Below are 19,699 nucleotides of genomic sequence, written 5' to 3'. Positions count from 1 at the left end.
GGGTGTTGTTAAAGAGTTTTGAATATACATGTATGGCAACCAAAATTCCCTCTTACCTTGACCAGGACCACTGTTAGGGAGTAAGATATCAAAGCTCGAAAACCGTATGTTGGCCCTGTTCTTGAAACAATCCTCTAGTCTGCACGCGGAAACATTGGAAACAATTTCATCCGGGTCAGAGGTCGGAGGTCATGGTCGAAATAAACCTGAACCTGAAAACAATAAATAATGACACAAACTACTATGTTTTGCCTATAGCGTATCTACATTGTTCATCACATACATGTAGGTAGTAAAATATCCGGTTCAAAATGGCATACATTGGGGTGGTCGTGTGACGTAGTAGATTACAAACTCGCCTTTCACAAAGACGACCGGGGTTCGACTCCCCGATCAGATGTGAAGAGGCAATGGGTTTCCTGTCCGAATACGTGGGTTTATCCCGGGTACTCCGGTTTACTCCCACTTACAGACCACCCGCGCGCTAACATCCGGGTCAACAAGAATGATCAATATAAGTTGTACTTGTTACATACTTTTTTAAAACGACATAAAGTTTATATATATATATGGCATTCCTATCTTTCACCTAAAATGCTTTCATCTGAAAAGCTTAAGCTTTGAATGTACATACGATACTGTAATTGGTCGTATTTTACCAATATTTCCAATTTTCTTTAGATAAATTATATTTTTGATGTCTGCCATTTCGATTTCATTCAACTGTTCTGAGAAAACATGTTGGTTCGAAATCTTGAAAGTGATGTATTTATGGTAGTGTCACCTTGCGCAGATGTTGAACAAATGATAACCGGCTTGACGGGTAATGCGCTTTTTATACCCAGGGAGAACCTTACTCGTTACCAAGCAAGTACAAACTAAAATATTAGCGCTTCCTTAGATGCGAAAGCTGGAAGAAACAGCCATTGGGGAACATCTCAAAACCAGAAAATAAACTTTAAAAAAAAATCTCAATTGAAAGCTTTTTAACTGGCAGTGACAGCTTTAAGTTAAAGATTTTAAATAACGCAACAAAAGGATTTTATAAGACATCTTTTCCCTTTCGAGGTATTTTTTACATGTGTTTCGGAACATTTCAGACCAAGACTTTTCATCATTTTGACCTTAAGTATCACTGATGAATCCTAAATGGACAAAATAGCCATATGCATCCTCGCTAGCCAAGGGTTACGATCCGGTACGATCTACCTACTCTTCACTAACCCTTGGCTAGCGAGGATGGGCCATATGGTGCAGCAAATGTTAGCTTTGTTCAGCTTTCTGCATCGGCAACAACTAAATCTTGAATAGATGATTCCTTACTATCTATTTCTAATGGCTATCCATACGCCCTTACCTCGAAAACTACTATTTGCTTAGAATTAAGGCCACCAAGTTCATTGGCCATCTGAAATAACCAACACTGGCCTTCAGAAGGATCAGGTGGACTATGATCGAAGCATTTAGACTAACGAGCAATATCTGTGATAGCAAGGCAGCGGGTTTTCTTAAACGCTGGAACGACAAGGTCCAAAGACAGGGGACAAGGTCCAAAGACAGGGGACAAGGTTCAAAGACAGGGGACAAGGTCCAAAGACAGGGGACAAGGTCCAAAGACAGGAGACAAGAAGACCTTCGAAAAAGATGTTTCTACAGCATTATAAACTGGATATCAGGGAAAAAAACGTTTTGACTCGGCACCAACAGTTAATTCTTTCAAAAACAGATTAAATAAGTATTTGGATTTTTTTTATTTTTTTTTATATAATTGTAAGTCCGAAATTCAATAGAAATTGGAACAGTTGTCACAATTTATTTATTTAATGTATTGCTATTATTGTATATTTGAGTCCGGTGTAGAGGATCTTAAATGATCCTGTACCGGTATAATAAACTTAGCTTAAGATCTGGTAATCCAAATTAGATAAGAACTCGGAATAACATCGCCGGCGAAACCGGATTAATGTTTACTTAATAATCCGGATCCGACACTCCGCAAAACTTCCTCTCCGGATCGATCGTAAAATATAAATAATCATTACTTCAATATCCTTTCTGATACAACTATTTAAAAAAACAGAAAACTTTCTTTTTTCATTTTTTCAGTGGTCCCTTTAACCCAGTTTTTGTATCAAATAAGCAAAAGAAAATATGCAAGGGACCCTTATTCTTTTTATTTTTTCTCTCACATATTCCCATGTGTAAGCATTTGAATCACTAGCTTTTGACACTAATTTTGAAAATGATAACACTTTCATTGTTTTGACAGTTTGAATGCTATTAAAACTGGAGTACATATTACGTTAATCAAAACCTTGCTCAACTTCTGTCGTACATATTGATTGATTAATGGGGAATAACGTCCTTATTTTGGTTATAAAATGACACTATCGTGGGATTTTTATTGTATTACAGTACCTTCAATTACATGTACCTGCTTGCGAGATCGATGATTGTCGATGGGTAAAGGGGTGAATGGAGTGCTTGCCTCTGGCCGTCTGTTGTTTCGAACTTAACGCCCCCGTGTCAACGACACTGTTGACAGAGATACGGGATCGGAATTAGAATAAATGGTTTGACAGATTATATTTAGATGAACGTATCTGACAGTAACACGTATTAGATTTGCGTAAATTGTGTTAATCGTATCTTTATCTAGCAAAATATGGAAAAAATGTCACAAAATTAGAAACGTGCAGCGACCCGAGGGACCTCTGTTAAAGGTCACTTTAGCTGTTTGGTGGTAATGATGCCCGCAGGAATAGACGGACATAGTCCAAATTTTGCTGACATCTATTTTTTTTTTATAAAACCATCCATAGATGGATTCTGCGATAGGCTTTTTTAGTTTCCGGTTTCAAACCATTCTAATTGAACTGCAATCGTTGGTCGGGTGGCGAAGTGGAGAGAGCACTTGCCTTTCACGAAGACGACCGGAGTTCGATTCCGCGATCGGAGGTGAAAAGGTATTAGGTCACCTGCCCGACCACGTTGGATTGCTCCGGGTATTCGAGTTTCCTCCCACAATTAGACCCTCCGCGTGCTTTCATTCGGGCAAAGAAAAGTGATTAATATAAGCTGGAAAACGCAGGTATATTGGTGTGCTTGCCTCCATGCGATAGCGCGGATCTGATGCCGACTTTAGAGTGCTACCTCACTGAAATACCATGCCGAAGGCACTCAAGTATTTCACCTGGTCACATTACCTTAAATGCTGAACGTTAAACAGGAAATAACAACTACCACTCAGACCACTCTTATATGGACTTTGATACACATACATGTATGTCAAAGCTAGGAACAGAACCCATTGCCTTTCTCACCAGGGCGAACGTTAAAATCTAAAACCAAAATTGAGGTATTACCAAGCAAAGAGCTAGGAAACAAAATTTAGCTAGAGGTAGAGACAAATTATAAAGATCCCAAATTTTGCAATGGGTGCAGCAGACTTATAAATGACACGAAAGCGAATCCCAAAACATACAACATGAAACGTGAGCAATACATGCAGCATGTACATGCTTCTCTCAATCCCCGAGCAGAAAGCTAAGGGTGTATTGTTTTTGGATGTTACCAACCACATTATCATACGGTGACGTTTTTTTACATTAAAGTCTACAAATAAGTAATAACCACTCTACCAATAGCAAGACATGTGTCTGTGTATGACACACAATGTCCCGCTCCCACACTTAAGAATGAAAGCAAGGTCACATGGGTAAGGGTCAAAGTCAAGGTCACAAAAATGTCGTGTAACATGCATGTTCTTGTTATAAAGACACATACACCTATAAATTCGTGTGATCTGAACTGCAGCATTTTGACCATAACTGACCTAAACGTGAAAACATAAGGTAGCACGTGCCCCGCACCACTTCATTACTATTAATTACAGGATACTTTTTTCCGTCACTATGGCTAGACTTTTTTTAAGGATCCCCGTACCACTGCCAAAAACTCTTAACTATGCATTGCTATTTGTCCATGAAAAAAGCTTACGATAAAACAATTAAAGATGAAATAAATATAAAAACGTCAACAACAGTTTTGTGTTTTAGCGCTAACCAACTGAATTACCTGGTAGACGGTAGTACCCCGGCTCAGTCATGCTACAGTTATATAAAACTAGACTAAAACAAGACATAAATGCCCCTGCTGCCATGTGAAATTAGTTTCAGTGTTCTATAAAAAGTTACAACCACTTTGATCTTGATACCCTGAAACATGCACACACACAAGGTGGTACTACACTTAAAGTTGATAAGTTGATTTTAATATTCATATGGTTTTTTTTCTGTATGTTATTACCATCTCCATAACATATTGAATGAAGTTGCTAAGTGTTGAAATTGAATCAGATAATGATTTTCTATATATAGCAAGTGTAACCTTGGCCTTTGACCTTGGAACCCTGAAACACAACGATGTCCGAAGTATACTCATACTTGACATTTGTATAAAGTTTGACCAAAATCTGTGAAAGAATGGAGTTGCTAAGTGTTTACATTGAATCGGGACGCGACGCGACGGGACGGGACAGGACGGACATGGGCAACAATATATGCCCCCCCCCCCCCCCCCCCCCCCCATTGTATGGCGGGGGCGTACACATGAAATTAAGTGGTGGTAACTATATGTTGAATTCTTCAGTATGCTGCGGTGGGACAAGGATACTTAAAATTCATATTTATTTAATCAATTAAGAAATTCCGAGAGGTATCAAATTAAAATCAATTGTAGTAATTGACGAAGACATTAATCAGCATTATATGTACGTTAGTGGTAAATATTACCAAGTTCAAAGGCAAAACATATTGTTATTAAATTATGTCTTAACGACCCATTGCCATAACAGGGCCCCACGGTAGAAAAAATTGGCAACGGTAGGGCTGTGTCAAAAAAGTCACGAATGCAAAGTAAGTCGTAGAAACGGGGTTAGAAACGAAAGTATAGAAAAAAATTGATCTGTTACAATGTCTGCAGAAAATTCACTGATTTATTAATGTCTCTTTAAATTTCCATTAGCAGAAAAAAAAAACGAAACAAAATTACTTGTGTAAACAGAGATTTTTTTTTTTTATTGAAAACGTCTTTTTAAAAAAGACTTGAACAAATATCTCAAAATAGTGACAACGGTAATGATATAGTTTAACATGGTGGTAGTACCAGGTACTCTTTAACTTACAGCCAAATTAAGAAGATGTAGAATTATCTAACGCGTTGCATGCTGTGGGACAGGGGTCCTTAGACAAATTCTTTGGGACAAGTTGTCAACGACAAAATGTCGGGATTCTAGGCAGAACAATCTATATCTGTCACTACCAGCCTCAGTATATTGCATAACTCCGCTTTGTTGTGAAAGATTCCGCGGTTATTGAGATCTTAAAAAATCATGAAAATATTGAATTGTTTATTAACATCAAAGAAAGCATACATTTAACTAAGATGAAGATAAAATCTGTGTCTTCTACATTGTACTTTACAAAATGACTGAGAAATGTCAAAAAAACGTTTTGCCATGGATAACGACATGTAGCCGTGGGCACTTTCCGTAGACGAGAAACACGGAGAGTGCCGACGGATTTTCCGACAGCGGTGAAGGTAACGCCCGGAATTTCTCGGGTGGCTCAGAGCGTAGCGGAGTCATCCGAAGTTTGCCGATTGGTGAAGGTTAAGTGGAAGGAACGACAACTCTTAGTAGAGGCTCTACTGTACATCACAGTACAGACATGGACGCAGAACAACAACGTTTAAAGTGCTATAAAAACAGTACACAAAGGCCGAGATACACATGTATCATTCCATACCTGGAGCCATAATCATGATTTTTGCATATAATGCTCCTTTCGGCCACATCGATCGGTCATCTTGACAGTAGGCAGACAGAGCTACAGGTACAATGTACATGTATGTTGACGCGGCAAAGTCGTTAAAAAATCCATTAGATATAAAAATTAAATATGAATAATCGGAATATCGTATATTAATCTATATCTAAAAAAATATCTTGAATTCCATATCCGAATGAGATTGGATTCGAAATAATAACTATATTACCAACGCAAGAAATATTAAGTATTAAGGATCTCTATACATCTTCTTATTACTTATACCCCGTGGAACTTTCAAGAAAAAAAAAAGAATGACGAAATAATGAAAATAACAACAACAGCAACATAAACGTATGTTCTGTAAGCAAAAAAAAAAAAAAAAAAAAACAGAGCCAGATGAAGATTCGAACCCTGATCACAGTGTAGCTAGCCACTCTAACCGACTGAGCGTCCTAATCAGCGATTCGTTCCTGGCCCTGTTCCACTACAGTTTTACCAAGTCAAAAATAAGGGGAGGTTACTCTATGTTAAGAGAAACTCGAACGAAGACTTTGCAGATAACCCCCGTTTGCCGCAAATCTACAACTTATGAAGCCCACTCATTAAACAGTGGCTGCAATATGCTTCCGAAACATGTATTATACGATATTTTATTATTTCAGGTCATGGTTAAAGGTTACATTAAGGTCATTGTTACTTGGTTTTAGAATGTAACACACCACTTTCCCATGGTGTCCATAAAAACAGTGGCTGAAATATGCCCCGGAAACCAAAGTTACATTTGAAGGTTGGACCGACAAACAAAGCGAATATTGGCCGGACTTCGTTCGAAGCGGAATTATAAATATAAATTAGTTGACGGTGGACTTCTCTTGTGCTTTGCGAGTAGGGAGCAAGGATCCTTAATGAAACAATTTCATCACTGATACAGTTACATGTAATACAGAGACCCGTCAGACACGTAACGCCGTCAACATAAAAATGACAATATTCTTTTCCGGGTTAATAAAAAAGGTTTATCGCCGTTTAAAAACATAATTGTTCAATTAAACATGACAGAAATATGTTATAATCATATTGTATGGGTGTATTTATAAACCAGGCAATATGCTTTCGGGCTTTCTGGGTCATAAACGTTACGAAGGGACCCCGTCAAATATCAAACTCAGTTTTTACACAACTATTATACTATAAAAATAATTGTTTTGGATACGATCCTGTTTTTGAGGGTAAATAACCTTTAAAGTCACAGCAATCGACAGGTAAACACTAAAATTGCTCATTACAATGTCGTGTATCATCATGTAATGTCTTGTATCACCGTGTAATGTCTTGTGTCACCATGTAACGTCGTGTATCACCATGTTATGTCTTGTATCACCATGTAATGACGTGTATCACCATGTCATGTCTTGTATCACCATGTAATGTCTTGTGTCACCATGTAAAGTCGTGTATCACCATGTTATGTCTTGTATCACCGTGTAATGTCTTGTATCACCGTGTAATGTCTTGTATCGCCATGTTATGTCTTGTATCACCGTGTAATGTACTGTATCACCGTGTAATGTCTTGTATCACCGTGTAATGTCTTGTATCGCCATGTTATGTCTTGTATCACCGTGTAATGTCTTGTATCACCATGTTATGTCTTGTATCGCCATGTAATGTCGTGTATCACCATGTAATGTCTTGTATCACCATGTAATTTCTTGTAGCTCCATGTAATGACGTGTATCACTATGTAATGACGTGTATCACTATGTAATGTCTTGTATCACCATGTAATGACGAGTATCACTATGAAATGTCTTGTATCACCGTGTAATGTCTTGTATCACCGTGTAATGTCTTGTATCACCATGTCATGTCTTGTATCACCATGTCATGTCTTGTATCACCATGTAATGTCTTGTATCGCCATGTAATGTCTTGTATCACCATGTTATGTCTTGTATCACCGTGTCATGTCCTGTATCACCGTGTAATGTCTTGTATCACCGTGTAATGTCTTGTATCACCATGTCATGTCTTGTAGCACCATGTAATGACGTATATCACCATGTCATGTCTTGTATCACCATGTAATGTCTTGTATCACTGTGTAATGTCGTGTATCACCGTTTACTGTCTTGTATCACTGTGTAATGTCGTGTATCACCATGTTATGTCTTGTATCACCATGTTATGTCGTGTATCACCATGTTATGTCGTGTATCACCATGTAATGTCTTGTATCACCATGTAATTTCTTGTATCACCATGTTATGTCTTGTATCACCATGTTATGTCGTGTATCACCATGTTATGTCTTGTATCACCATGTTATGTCTTGTATCACCATGTTATGTCTTGTATCACCATGTTATGTCTTGTATCACCATGTTATGTCTTGTATCACCATGTTATGTCTTGTATCACCATGTTATGTCTTGTATCACCATGTTATGTCTTGTATCACCATGTTATGTCTTGTATCACCATGTTATGTCTTGTATCACCATGTTATGTCTTGTATCACCATGTTATGTCTTGTATCACCATGTTATGTCTTGTATCACCATGTTATGTCTTGTATCACCATGTTATGTCTTGTATCACCATGTTATGTCTTGTATCACCATGTTATGTCTTGTATCACCATGTTATGTCTTGTATCACCATGTTATGTCTTGTATCACCATGTTATGTCTTGTATCACCATGTTATGTCTTGTATCACCATGTTATGTCTTGTATCACCATGTTATGTCTTGTATCACCATGTTATGTCTTGTATCACCATGTTATGTCTTGTATCACCATGTTATGTCTTGTATCACCATGTTATGTCTTGTATCACCATGTTATGTCTTGTATCACCATGTTATGTCTTGTATCACCATGTTATGTCTTGTATCACCATGTTATGTCTTGTATCACCATGTTATGTCTTGTATCACCATGTTATGTCTTGTATCACCATGTTATGTCTTGTATCACCATGTTATGTCTTGTATCACCATGTTATGTCTTGTATCACCATGTTATGTCTTGTATCACCATGTTATGTCTTGTATCACCATGTTATGTCTTGTATCACCATGTTATGTCTTGTATCACCATGTTATGTCTTGTATCACCATGTTATGTCTTGTATCACCATGTTATGTCTTGTATCACCATGTTATGTCTTGTATCACCATGTTATGTCTTGTATCACCATGTTATGTCTTGTATCACCATGTTATGTCTTGTATCACCATGTTATGTCTTGTATCACCATGTTATGTCTTGTATCACCATGTTATGTCTTGTATCACCATGTTATGTCTTGTATCACCATGTTATGTCTTGTATCACCATGTTATGTCTTGTATCACCATGTTATGTCTTGTATCACCATGTTATGTCTTGTATCACCATGTTATGTCTTGTATCACCATGTTATGTCTTGTATCACCATGTTATGTCTTGTATCACCATGTTATGTCTTGTATCACCATGTTATGTCTTGTATCACCATGTTATGTCTTGTATCACCATGTTATGTCTTGTATCACCATGTTATGTTTTGTATCACCATGTTATGTCTTGTATCACCATGTTATGTCTTGTATCACCATGTTATGTCTTGTATCACCATGTTATGTCTTGTATCACCATGTTATGTCTTGTATCACCATGTTATGTCTTGTATCACCATGTTATGTCTTGTATCACCATGTTATGTCTTGTATCACCATGTTATGTCTTGTATCACCATGTTATGTCTTGTATCACCATGTTATGTCTTGTATCACCATGTTATGTCTTGTATCACCATGTTATGTCTTGTATCACCATGTTATGTCTTGTATCACCATGTTATGTCTTGTATCACCATGTTATGTCTTGTATCACCATGTTATGTCTTGTATCACCATGTTATGTCTTGTATCACCATGTTATGTCTTGTATCACCATGTTATGTCTTGTATCACCATGTTATGTCTTGTATCACCATGTTATGTCTTGTATCACCATGTTATGTCTTGTATCACCATGTTATGTCTTGTATCACCATGTTATGTCTTGTATCACCATGTTATGTCTTGTATCACCATGTTATGTCTTGTATCACCATGTTATGTCTTGTATCACCATGTTATGTCTTGTATCACCATGTTATGTCTTGTATCACCATGTTATGTCTTGTATCACCATGTTATGTCTTGTATCACCATGTTATGTCTTGTATCACCATGTTATGTCTTGTATCACCATGTTATGTCTTGTATCACCATGTTATGTCTTGTATCACCATGTTATGTCTTGTATCACCATGTTATGTCTTGTATCACCATGTTATGTCTTGTATCACCATGTTATGTCTTGTATCACCATGTTATGTCTTGTATCACCATGTTATGTCTTGTATCACCATGTTATGTCTTGTATCACCATGTTATGTCTTGTATCACCATGTTATGTCTTGTATCACCATGTTATGTCTTGTATCACCATGTTATGTCTTGTATCACCATGTTATGTCTTGTATCACCATGTTATGTCTTGTATCACCATGTTATGTCTTGTATCACCATGTTATGTCTTGTATCACCATGTTATGTCTTGTATCACCATGTTATGTCTTGTATCACCATGTTATGTCTTGTATCACCATGTTATGTCTTGTATCACCATGTTATGTCTTGTATCACCATGTTATGTCTTGTATCACCATGTTATGTCTTGTATCACCATGTTATGTCTTGTATCACCATGTTATGTCTTGTATCACCATGTTATGTCTTGTATCACCATGTTATGTCTTGTATCACCATGTTATGTCTTGTATCACCATGTTATGTCTTGTATCACCATGTTATGTCTTGTATCACCATGTTATGTCTTGTATCACCATGTTATGTCTTGTATCACCATGTTATGTCTTGTATCACCATGTTATGTCTTGTATCACCATGTTATGTCTTGTATCACCATGTTATGTCTTGTATCACCATGTTATGTCTTGTATCACCATGTTATGTCTTGTATCACCATGTTATGTCTTGTATCACCATGTTATGTCTTGTATCACCATGTTATGTCTTGTATCACCATGTTATGTCTTGTATCACCATGTTATGTCTTGTATCACCATGTTATGTCTTGTATCACCATGTTATGTCTTGTATCACCATGTTATGTCTTGTATCACCATGTTATGTCTTGTATCACCATGTTATGTCTTGTATCACCATGTTATGTCTTGTATCACCATGTTATGTCTTGTATCACCATGTTATGTCTTGTATCACCATGTTATGTCTTGTATCACCATGTTATGTCTTGTATCACCATGTTATGTCTTGTATCACCATGTTATGTCTTGTATCACCATGTTATGTCTTGTATCACCATGTTATGTCTTGTATCACCATGTTATGTCTTGTATCACCATGTTATGTCTTGTATCACCATGTTATGTCTTGTATCACCATGTTATGTCTTGTATCACCATGTTATGTCTTGTATCACCATGTTATGTCTTGTATCACCATGTTATGTCTTGTATCACCATGTTATGTCTTGTATCACCATGTTATGTCTTGTATCACCATGTTATGTCTTGTATCACCATGTTATGTCTTGTATCACCATGTTATGTCTTGTATCACCATGTTATGTCTTGTATCACCATGTTATGTCTTGTATCACCATGTTATGTCTTGTATCACCATGTTATGTCTTGTATCACCATGTTATGTCTTGTATCACCATGTTATGTCTTGTATCACCATGTTATGTCTTGTATCACCATGTTATGTCTTGTATCACCATGTTATGTCTTGTATCACCATGTTATGTCTTGTATCACCATGTTATGTCTTGTATCACCATGTTATGTCTTGTATCACCATGTTATGTCTTGTATCACCATGTTATGTCTTGTATCACCATGTTATGTCTTGTATCACCATGTTATGTCTTGTATCACCATGTTATGTCTTGTATCACCATGTTATGTCTTGTATCACCATGTTATGTCTTGTATCACCATGTTATGTCTTGTATCACCATGTTATGTCTTGTATCACCATGTTATGTCTTGTATCACCATGTTATGTCTTGTATCACCATGTTATGTCTTGTATCACCATGTTATGTCTTGTATCACCATGTTATGTCTTGTATCACCATGTTATGTCTTGTATCACCATGTTATGTCTTGTATCACCATGTTATGTCTTGTATCACCATGTTATGTCTTGTATCACCATGTTATGTCTTGTATCACCATGTTATGTCTTGTATCACCATGTTATGTCTTGTATCACCATGTTATGTTTTGTATCACCATGTAATGTCTTGTATCACCATGTTATGTTTTGTATCACCATGTTATGTCGTGTATCACCATGTTATGTCGTGTATCACCATGTTATGTTTTGTATCACCATGTTATGTCTTGTGTCACCATGTAATGCCTTGTATCACCGTGCAATGTCTTGTATCACCATGATATATCGTGTTTTGACTAACCAAGATCCTGGTAAAAAGTGGATAGTAAATATTCATGCATTATGAGTATATCCCGGTAAAGTTGAATCAAGTACTATGTTTTACTGTGCAGCTGTAACACATAGCTAATATTTCAGACAGTTTTCTATAAATGTTGTTTTCACATTTGTTTTTAAACATTATAATACTTACGTACCAGTATCTGTCACGTCGCGAGACTGCATGACAATGTGATCATTAATCGGAACCATTCGGTATTGCAAGAAGAAAATATATCGGAAAAAGCCCGAGAGGTTTCCGACTGGGAGCGTTTACGTTGTAGTCATGATTAAAGAGCGACAACTCCTACAGGACATTTCGATTTTCGTTTTTTACGAAGGCAGATCATGAACATTAACATTGCTGATTAGGTCTTACGGATAGTACATGTATATATCAGTTCAGTGTAAATGTGTCAAAATGCTAATAAAGCACAATGATTCGATTTGGTTGTTTGCCTAAAGAATCTCCAAAAATATGTCAACACGAACACAAGTCATCGTGTAAAATCCCCTTGATTTTGGGTACAGTAAGGGACCGCAGATATGTGGGAATCCGATATTTGTTGTAAAATTCTATATCACTGCAATGAAACGTCTTCTTAAAATGAACATAATATTAATAAAGAGCAATGAACGGTGGATGGATTGAATATCCATGGCGAAATACCTTCCATTTTGGACACGGGTCTGCTGAAATAAAAGTCGCTATAGAAAAGTTTATAATTTACCTTTCGTTAATGCGAGGGCTGACAGGGGTGGGGTGGGGTTGGGACGCTTTCTTCCCACTCACACGCACGCACTCACGAAATCCTGTTTGAGGCTGATCGGGTGGCGCAGTGGATAGCGCACTCGGCTGGCACAGTGGATAGCGCACTCATTTATCATTAAGATTAGTCCGCTAAAACTGACCATAATCGCAGGCTCAAAAATTCTGATCGGTCGCCTGTTTATGGTCAGCTATCGACTGCTCTTTAAAATGCGGGGATTGTCTTCGAAATCTGGCGACAGCGATTGTGAGAGTTATACATGTTTGTCAGAGAAAATAATCAAATGTAAACATTGGTTACGCAGTGATCTTTTAGCAGACACAAACTAATAAGCTCGTTTGATTGGTATATATTTATCACAATAATTAGTAATAACAAAATTACTCTGATATTCTTAGCATTTGTCAGCATTATATTACGAAAACAACTCGATTGCGAGGAAAAGGTAAACTGGTACACGTGTTTTTGTTGTCAACAAGTCGATTTGACGGAAGAAATTCTGATTGGCCAATACATATTGATGTACGCAAGATGGCTGTCGATGTGAGCAGTCGAAAGCACTTCATTTTAATAAAACGATGTAGAGTCCATATTGTATCGAGTACGGACATGCCATCTAGTCAAGGGAGTGAGAAATGAATCAACTGAAATAAAGGTATGATTATTTTCTCTGACAAACATGTATAACTCTCACAATCGCTGTCGCCAGATTTCGAAGACAATCCCCGCATTTTAAAGAGCAGTCGATAGCTGACCATAAACAGGCGACCGATCAGAATTTTTGAGCCTGCGATTAAGGTCAGTTTTAGCGGACTACATTAAGATAGCCGGATTCCCCGACCTAACATGGAAAAGAACGAGTATATAGCCCAACTACGTGGATTTCTCTGCGTTCTCCATTATCATCCAACATTATGACTGATTATTATAAATTAAAAATAACTTTTGGGGGGATATTGCTTAAAAGTACAGTTTTCCTTGATCATTCCGGAAGTCTCGAATTCCGATATGTTGGCTCTACAGCCATTTTGTCTATTGGGACTTAATTTTGAATTATGTGACGTCATGTCACAATCATTTGATGACGTCGTAATAGGTCATGTAGGATCTCACATGAGTTTCCATTTAATACGAGATTTATGACACGAGTTTAAGAATTTTTCAATTTAGCGAGCCTCTGGCGAGCTAAAATGAAACATTCGTGACAAGTTTCATAAATTTCATATGAAATGAAAACAAGTGTAAGATATTTTTTATCACAGACTCAAGATTTGTGACATTTATTCGTGTAAAACGACAATTTTCATGCAACCTTGGAAGGCGTGCACGTCACAATTGAAACAATTGAAATGTTCCACCAATCCCAGGGTTGATAGGTCATATTGCATGGGTATGATCACTGGATAAACACAGTACATATTATATGATAAACAAACATATGACATGGGTGCATTCAATGAATAAAACAACTTCCTCTACCCTAATTAATACTTTAATCCCCCTCCCCAACTCACCAAATGTTATTCCATCAAGATCAATTAAAATAGACACATATGTAAGTATAAAAGTATCATTTATTTCAGAAATACGCACGGTTACACATAGCTTGTGAATTTCAAATATAATATAAAAAATTACAACAGTCAGTGTTTATAACTGATATCCTTACAGAACAAAATTGAATTTCTTCGCCATCGCCGGTTTTATAACTACCCAAACTAAATCCCGAACATTTCTCGGAAAAAGACGCGGAAATCAGACAAATAACTTCAAAACCAGAACTTATAAAAACGTTTGCAAAAATATACTACAGGTTTGCTATCAAAAATACAACACAGTTATAATTGAACTTATCCACTTACAAAAAAATATCAAGATAATCAGTTACGTTTGCAAAGAAAATGTCACTAAAATTCAAAATAGTTACCTCCCTCCCTTCTGTAATGTCAGTTACCTCCCCTTTTAAATTTGAGAAACAGATTGAACAAAAAAAAAATTTTGTACCATGGTTAGTTTGTTTTTGTACAGGAAATTGACTAGATGAACCGAGTAATTAATCAATCGTTAAAAAACATCAGTGTACGTCATACAAAGTTGCGAAGGACATAAAACACATAATTTGATGTTTTTGCTCATCAATGATATCAGATACTGTATATCCTATAATTTTTGTGAACATTTTTCCTGGAGTATGCATTTGACACAATGATTCAATCATGACTAAATGTTCTCGGGCGTTTACATATACAATGTATACAGAACGCGCTGGAAAATTGTAATTATGTATAGTCTGTGGTTATATAGATAAGGTCGCATCTTCGTATTTCCCTAACTAAAAACATATATTTAAAAAATCACGATAACATGAAAATGATATACTGAAGTTAAGCAAATACACCAGTGATGGTAAAATGAGCGAAATTTATTTTACATGCATAAAAAAAAATCACATTTATCAAAACTGCAAATGAACCGTTTGGGATTTTAAATAACAATAAATTAACATCAAATTCTATGACATTTTTTTATTACTTATCAACCATAAAGGAAAACACACCTATAAAACGATTACCGATTGGATAAGCAAGACACATACTACAGGGTAGTTAAGCTGACGTCAATCTGCAAGCGGTAAGTAAAGTAAATCATTTCTAAATACAAAAACAAAATTATTTAAACTTTCAATGTACAGTATTAAGCGTTAAAATTCTCGCAGTATTACTCTCTCGAACTAACCGGTTGAATTTGCAATTTTCTAGATTTTTGAGTTACTGTCGTACCGCAAAAACATGGGAAATAATTTTGTCGCAAGTATTACTATGTATACAGTAGTTTTAAGTCTATTCTTTAACATAAATTGTATACAATCGGACATATTCGGGCCTTTCCGGCAAGCATAGAAAAGTTCTCCGTCTCTTCCGGAAATTCCCGAAGACATCCGACGGTGTTTACAGATTTTCTACATATTTTAATTATATCTATATTCAGGATGGGAATGTAGGCGATAGTTACAAGACTGTAGTATTTTTAGTATATAATATCTAGTATATTGAAAAACATAGAATGTCTACTCAATAATTCCATATCGACAAGCTCTCGATACAACGTAAAAATTATCCAGATTAAAAAACTCCTAACATGTTACAAACAGGAAGTCAACAATTTTGTACAATATTAATATATTAAGACGTATTCTCTATCGTAACACAACATTTTATTTTAGAAAAATAAATGTAAACCATGGGGCAAAAATATCACAGATATCATCACAATACAATTATTCAAGGTTATGATCGGTGTTGTATAGAACTTCAACTGCTTAAAGATAGTACAATAGAGTCGGCGCATAACGCCGGTCTCTCGCAAGTTTACTTCCCTGTATGATGCTAACCATTTGCGCAGCTAGGTATGTTGCGTTGATACTTAGGGAATTGTTTATACGGATGAGAACAAACTACAAATATTCGATGCAGATGATTAAAAGCAAAATATATTTGTTTAAAAACGACAGAAATTCAAATAGCAGTGGCCAAGTTGTGCTATTTGCGAACTTATTTTAAATTTTAGGTAGAAAAAATTGGTAAAGATCGGTACCAAGTAGAAACATGGATCAAACACAGGGATACTTCCTCAAACACTTGTAAAAGTGAATCGAATTGGTTACAATTTGATATTGATTACCATGAGCAAAGTCGTAGATATTTAAGGAATGATACGAAAACATTTTGACCATTTAGCCGGCGGAGTTTTGCACATCAGTGTCTAGGATGTATGTACAATATTCCCATCAAATATCTGTGTAATATTTGTACAATACAGGCTATAAGTCAACCAAACTCCTCCGAAAAATAAGCATACGAGTTAACTGCACATTCTGGTTCATGCCAAAACATAATGCAAGGAAAATAGAATGATCATGTTACATGTAAAATAAGTTTTTGTTTAACTTAATTCTTAATTGGTTCCCAAATGGATCAAATACTATTTCAGAAGTCAATTTTGTTTCGTAGATTCTGATAACGGAAAATTCATGAAATTAATAAATTGCCCTAGGAACAACACCCTTTTACCCAGGTGAAACTTAACACTGTACTGAATATAAATATGTTTCATTATCACACATTGAAAATAGTACACATTTTGTTTGTTTTTCTAGTCAGGAAATAGATATACATAATAAAAAACAACATTTGCATATGACCTTTGACTTGGGAGAGCCAATCCACTACGTTGTCACAATCTAAGTTTATCATCTGAGTTCTCATTGGATGGTATGAACACGCCCATAATACATTCGAAACACATCAACAAATAAACAATGAGTCAATGTGAAAATGCCAAGCAAAATATTTGACAAAATAAATAACACAGTCCAGCGTGCTATACAGTATGAAATATCAGCTTATTAACAAGTGTATAGAGAAAGAATATTCAACGCACTACCTAAAATCTCATCATAACACTGTTATAGTTACCACGTGGTTTTGTAATTAAACATCAGTAACTCTCCTCAAGCATAACAAAAAATAACACCTTGTGTAATATGAAGGGCGTTTTCTAACTGCTGAAAATAGAGCCGATAGTTTCTTTGCTATTGCGTTTATTAATGTGGCTTAGTTAAATAAAAAAAAACACATAAAAGAATAAAAAATAAATATATTAAAGAGGAGAGGAAACACTTTTTGTAGAGAAATACGGATTTAACACAGCCGTCCGACCACACCTAACAGAGCGGATTTTGAAACAGTAAAGCAAGTTTAACTTGATTTGCGATTTCCTTTCTTGATGTTCAGTAAAATTGTAAAAAAACAACAACATATCATCGCAAACTGATCTTGCAAAAAAAATCATATATCATTATTATCATTATCATCATTATGATATATGATGAAATCCAGATTTATCAAAAACATATGGAGTAATGTTTTGATTAGATATATACGGATTCGATTTTACATTTAGCACTTATTGGTATCACAGAAATATCAAACATTCTATCTTTAATATTTAAAAAATTCTTGAAAATTATGCAGCTATCTTTAAAGAAAAATGTAATACCTAAATATTCATATTTACCAATCTTAACAAATATTATTGCATATCAACAAAGTGATAAAAAAAACCTCTGAGACAATTTTTTTTATTTCATCTTTTGTACTAAAACATATCAATGTTTCATGAAAAATCTTCCTGTTAAACCAAATTTTTCCATTGGGAAAAATTGAATACTGGAAAATGTGTGTTGTTTAAATAATCTCATTTTCTATACATGTATTTTTAATATCATTTACATTTAAACTCCCATAATATGTTTTTTTCATTCTTCTGCTTTTTAAAAAAAAAACTTGTCAAAAACTTGTCGTGTCGTAAAAATAGCTTAATAGTTTCATGAATTGCTTTCTTTTTGACACGTTTGTACACAATAGGTCTACCAAGCAATATTACATATGGAATATAGCGAATGTGTAATTCGTAAAACAAAGTTTCCGGATCGGTGATGTTTTTCATGTTATATTATTTCTAAGATAGGGTAACGGTATATCAAACAATCTCAATTGACCATAGAGTTTTTAAAATCAATGTTCCACTTCTAACATGAAAAATTACATATTGCACTTCATGATAAAGAACAAAGCAGTTCAACCTTATCATAATCATACAGAACGTTTAAAACCGAAGGATTGCGACTGAGTATTAAGAAGTGAAATGCGTACGCTGTCAACAAGTCGATGGGTTGAACAATCTTTTCTTTGGTACATTAAAACAAAATCATTTTTTCAACCTCAATTAGCTGACTTATGATTTTTTCATGAATATATATCTTTCTTCAACAGTCAACATTCTTCCAAACGTTACTCTGTTCAGCTCATTATTTGTGATGTTGTGACTGCTAATCGCTGCACTCTTTGACCCTAAGCAGCTCCGTATGGTGCCTTTAATGACCTACTGAAGCTGCTCCACCTCGTTGCTATGTACACGACTCTTGCTTGATGTCGGCCTTCGTATTTTTCCGGGATCCGATTGATTGAAAGGCATTAGGCAAAATGCCTGAAACACAAAGTGTAGAAAATTGTGTAAGAAACAAACATTTTTTTAATATATTGTTAAAAGAATTATTGACATAACTCTTTAATCAGCAGCACAATTTTACCCATAAACAACTAGGGAAGAAACTAAAATAACGATACATTTACATTTCATTCAAAATGTCCATTAATACTAATAGCATACTTTGTATGTGATTCATCAAATGATAGACGCAGGGGCAATAATGCCATTTCGATATTTTTACTCTGACTTGGAGCGTCTTGAAGGACTCATCCGTTATTTCCATTTCCCTTCAATAACGATAACTTAAGTTATAGTATTCAATGTTTATAAATCGTGACCATTACATGTATAGGCTACTCGTGATCATGGCGGTGAAAGTGACCTCTAATCTACCACCACAATTACCCGGCATGCAACAGACCACACCAGCAATGGACGCGTGTTGCTCACACTGGTAACCATGACAACAACATGCATTGACAGGACAGTTCACATGTAACTCATCAAGGTCACCCACAAGATCA

The 19,699-nt window shown here is 35.7% G+C and overlaps 1 protein-coding gene and 1 long non-coding RNA gene across 10 annotated transcripts in view; both read right to left on the bottom strand.

The window, feature by feature from the left end:
- Positions 1 to 12,564, bottom strand: part of LOC110467339 — a 109,454-nt gene extending 96,890 nt beyond the window's left edge. The window contains exons 1-2 of the long non-coding RNA XR_002464842.1: positions 12,513 to 12,564; positions 57 to 212 (exon numbers count right to left, since the gene is read on the bottom strand). This is a non-coding gene — a long non-coding RNA (uncharacterized LOC110467339). The remainder of the gene's footprint in view (positions 1 to 56; positions 213 to 12,512) is intronic.
- A 2,116-nt stretch (positions 12,565 to 14,680) lies between these two features.
- The window catches only part of LOC110467332 (calcium-activated potassium channel subunit alpha-1-like), a 106,643-nt gene continuing 101,624 nt past the window's right edge, over positions 14,681 to 19,699 (bottom strand). For all 9 annotated transcript variants that reach the window (XM_021524432.1, XM_021524434.1, XM_021524435.1 and 6 more), the window contains one exon: positions 14,681 to 19,172. In XM_021524432.1, coding sequence (XP_021380107.1) covers positions 19,093 to 19,172 — 80 coding nt within the window. In that variant the 3' untranslated portion in view covers positions 14,681 to 19,092. The remainder of the gene's footprint in view (positions 19,173 to 19,699) is intronic.

The sequence above is a fragment of the Mizuhopecten yessoensis genome, unplaced genomic scaffold (genome assembly GCF_002113885.1).
Source record: "Mizuhopecten yessoensis strain PY_sf001 unplaced genomic scaffold, ASM211388v2 scaffold11171, whole genome shotgun sequence".
NCBI lineage: Eukaryota > Metazoa > Mollusca > Bivalvia > Pectinida > Pectinidae > Mizuhopecten > Mizuhopecten yessoensis.
The sequence above is the reverse complement of the archived record's forward strand: the minus strand, read 5'-3'. Positions and strand labels throughout refer to the sequence as shown.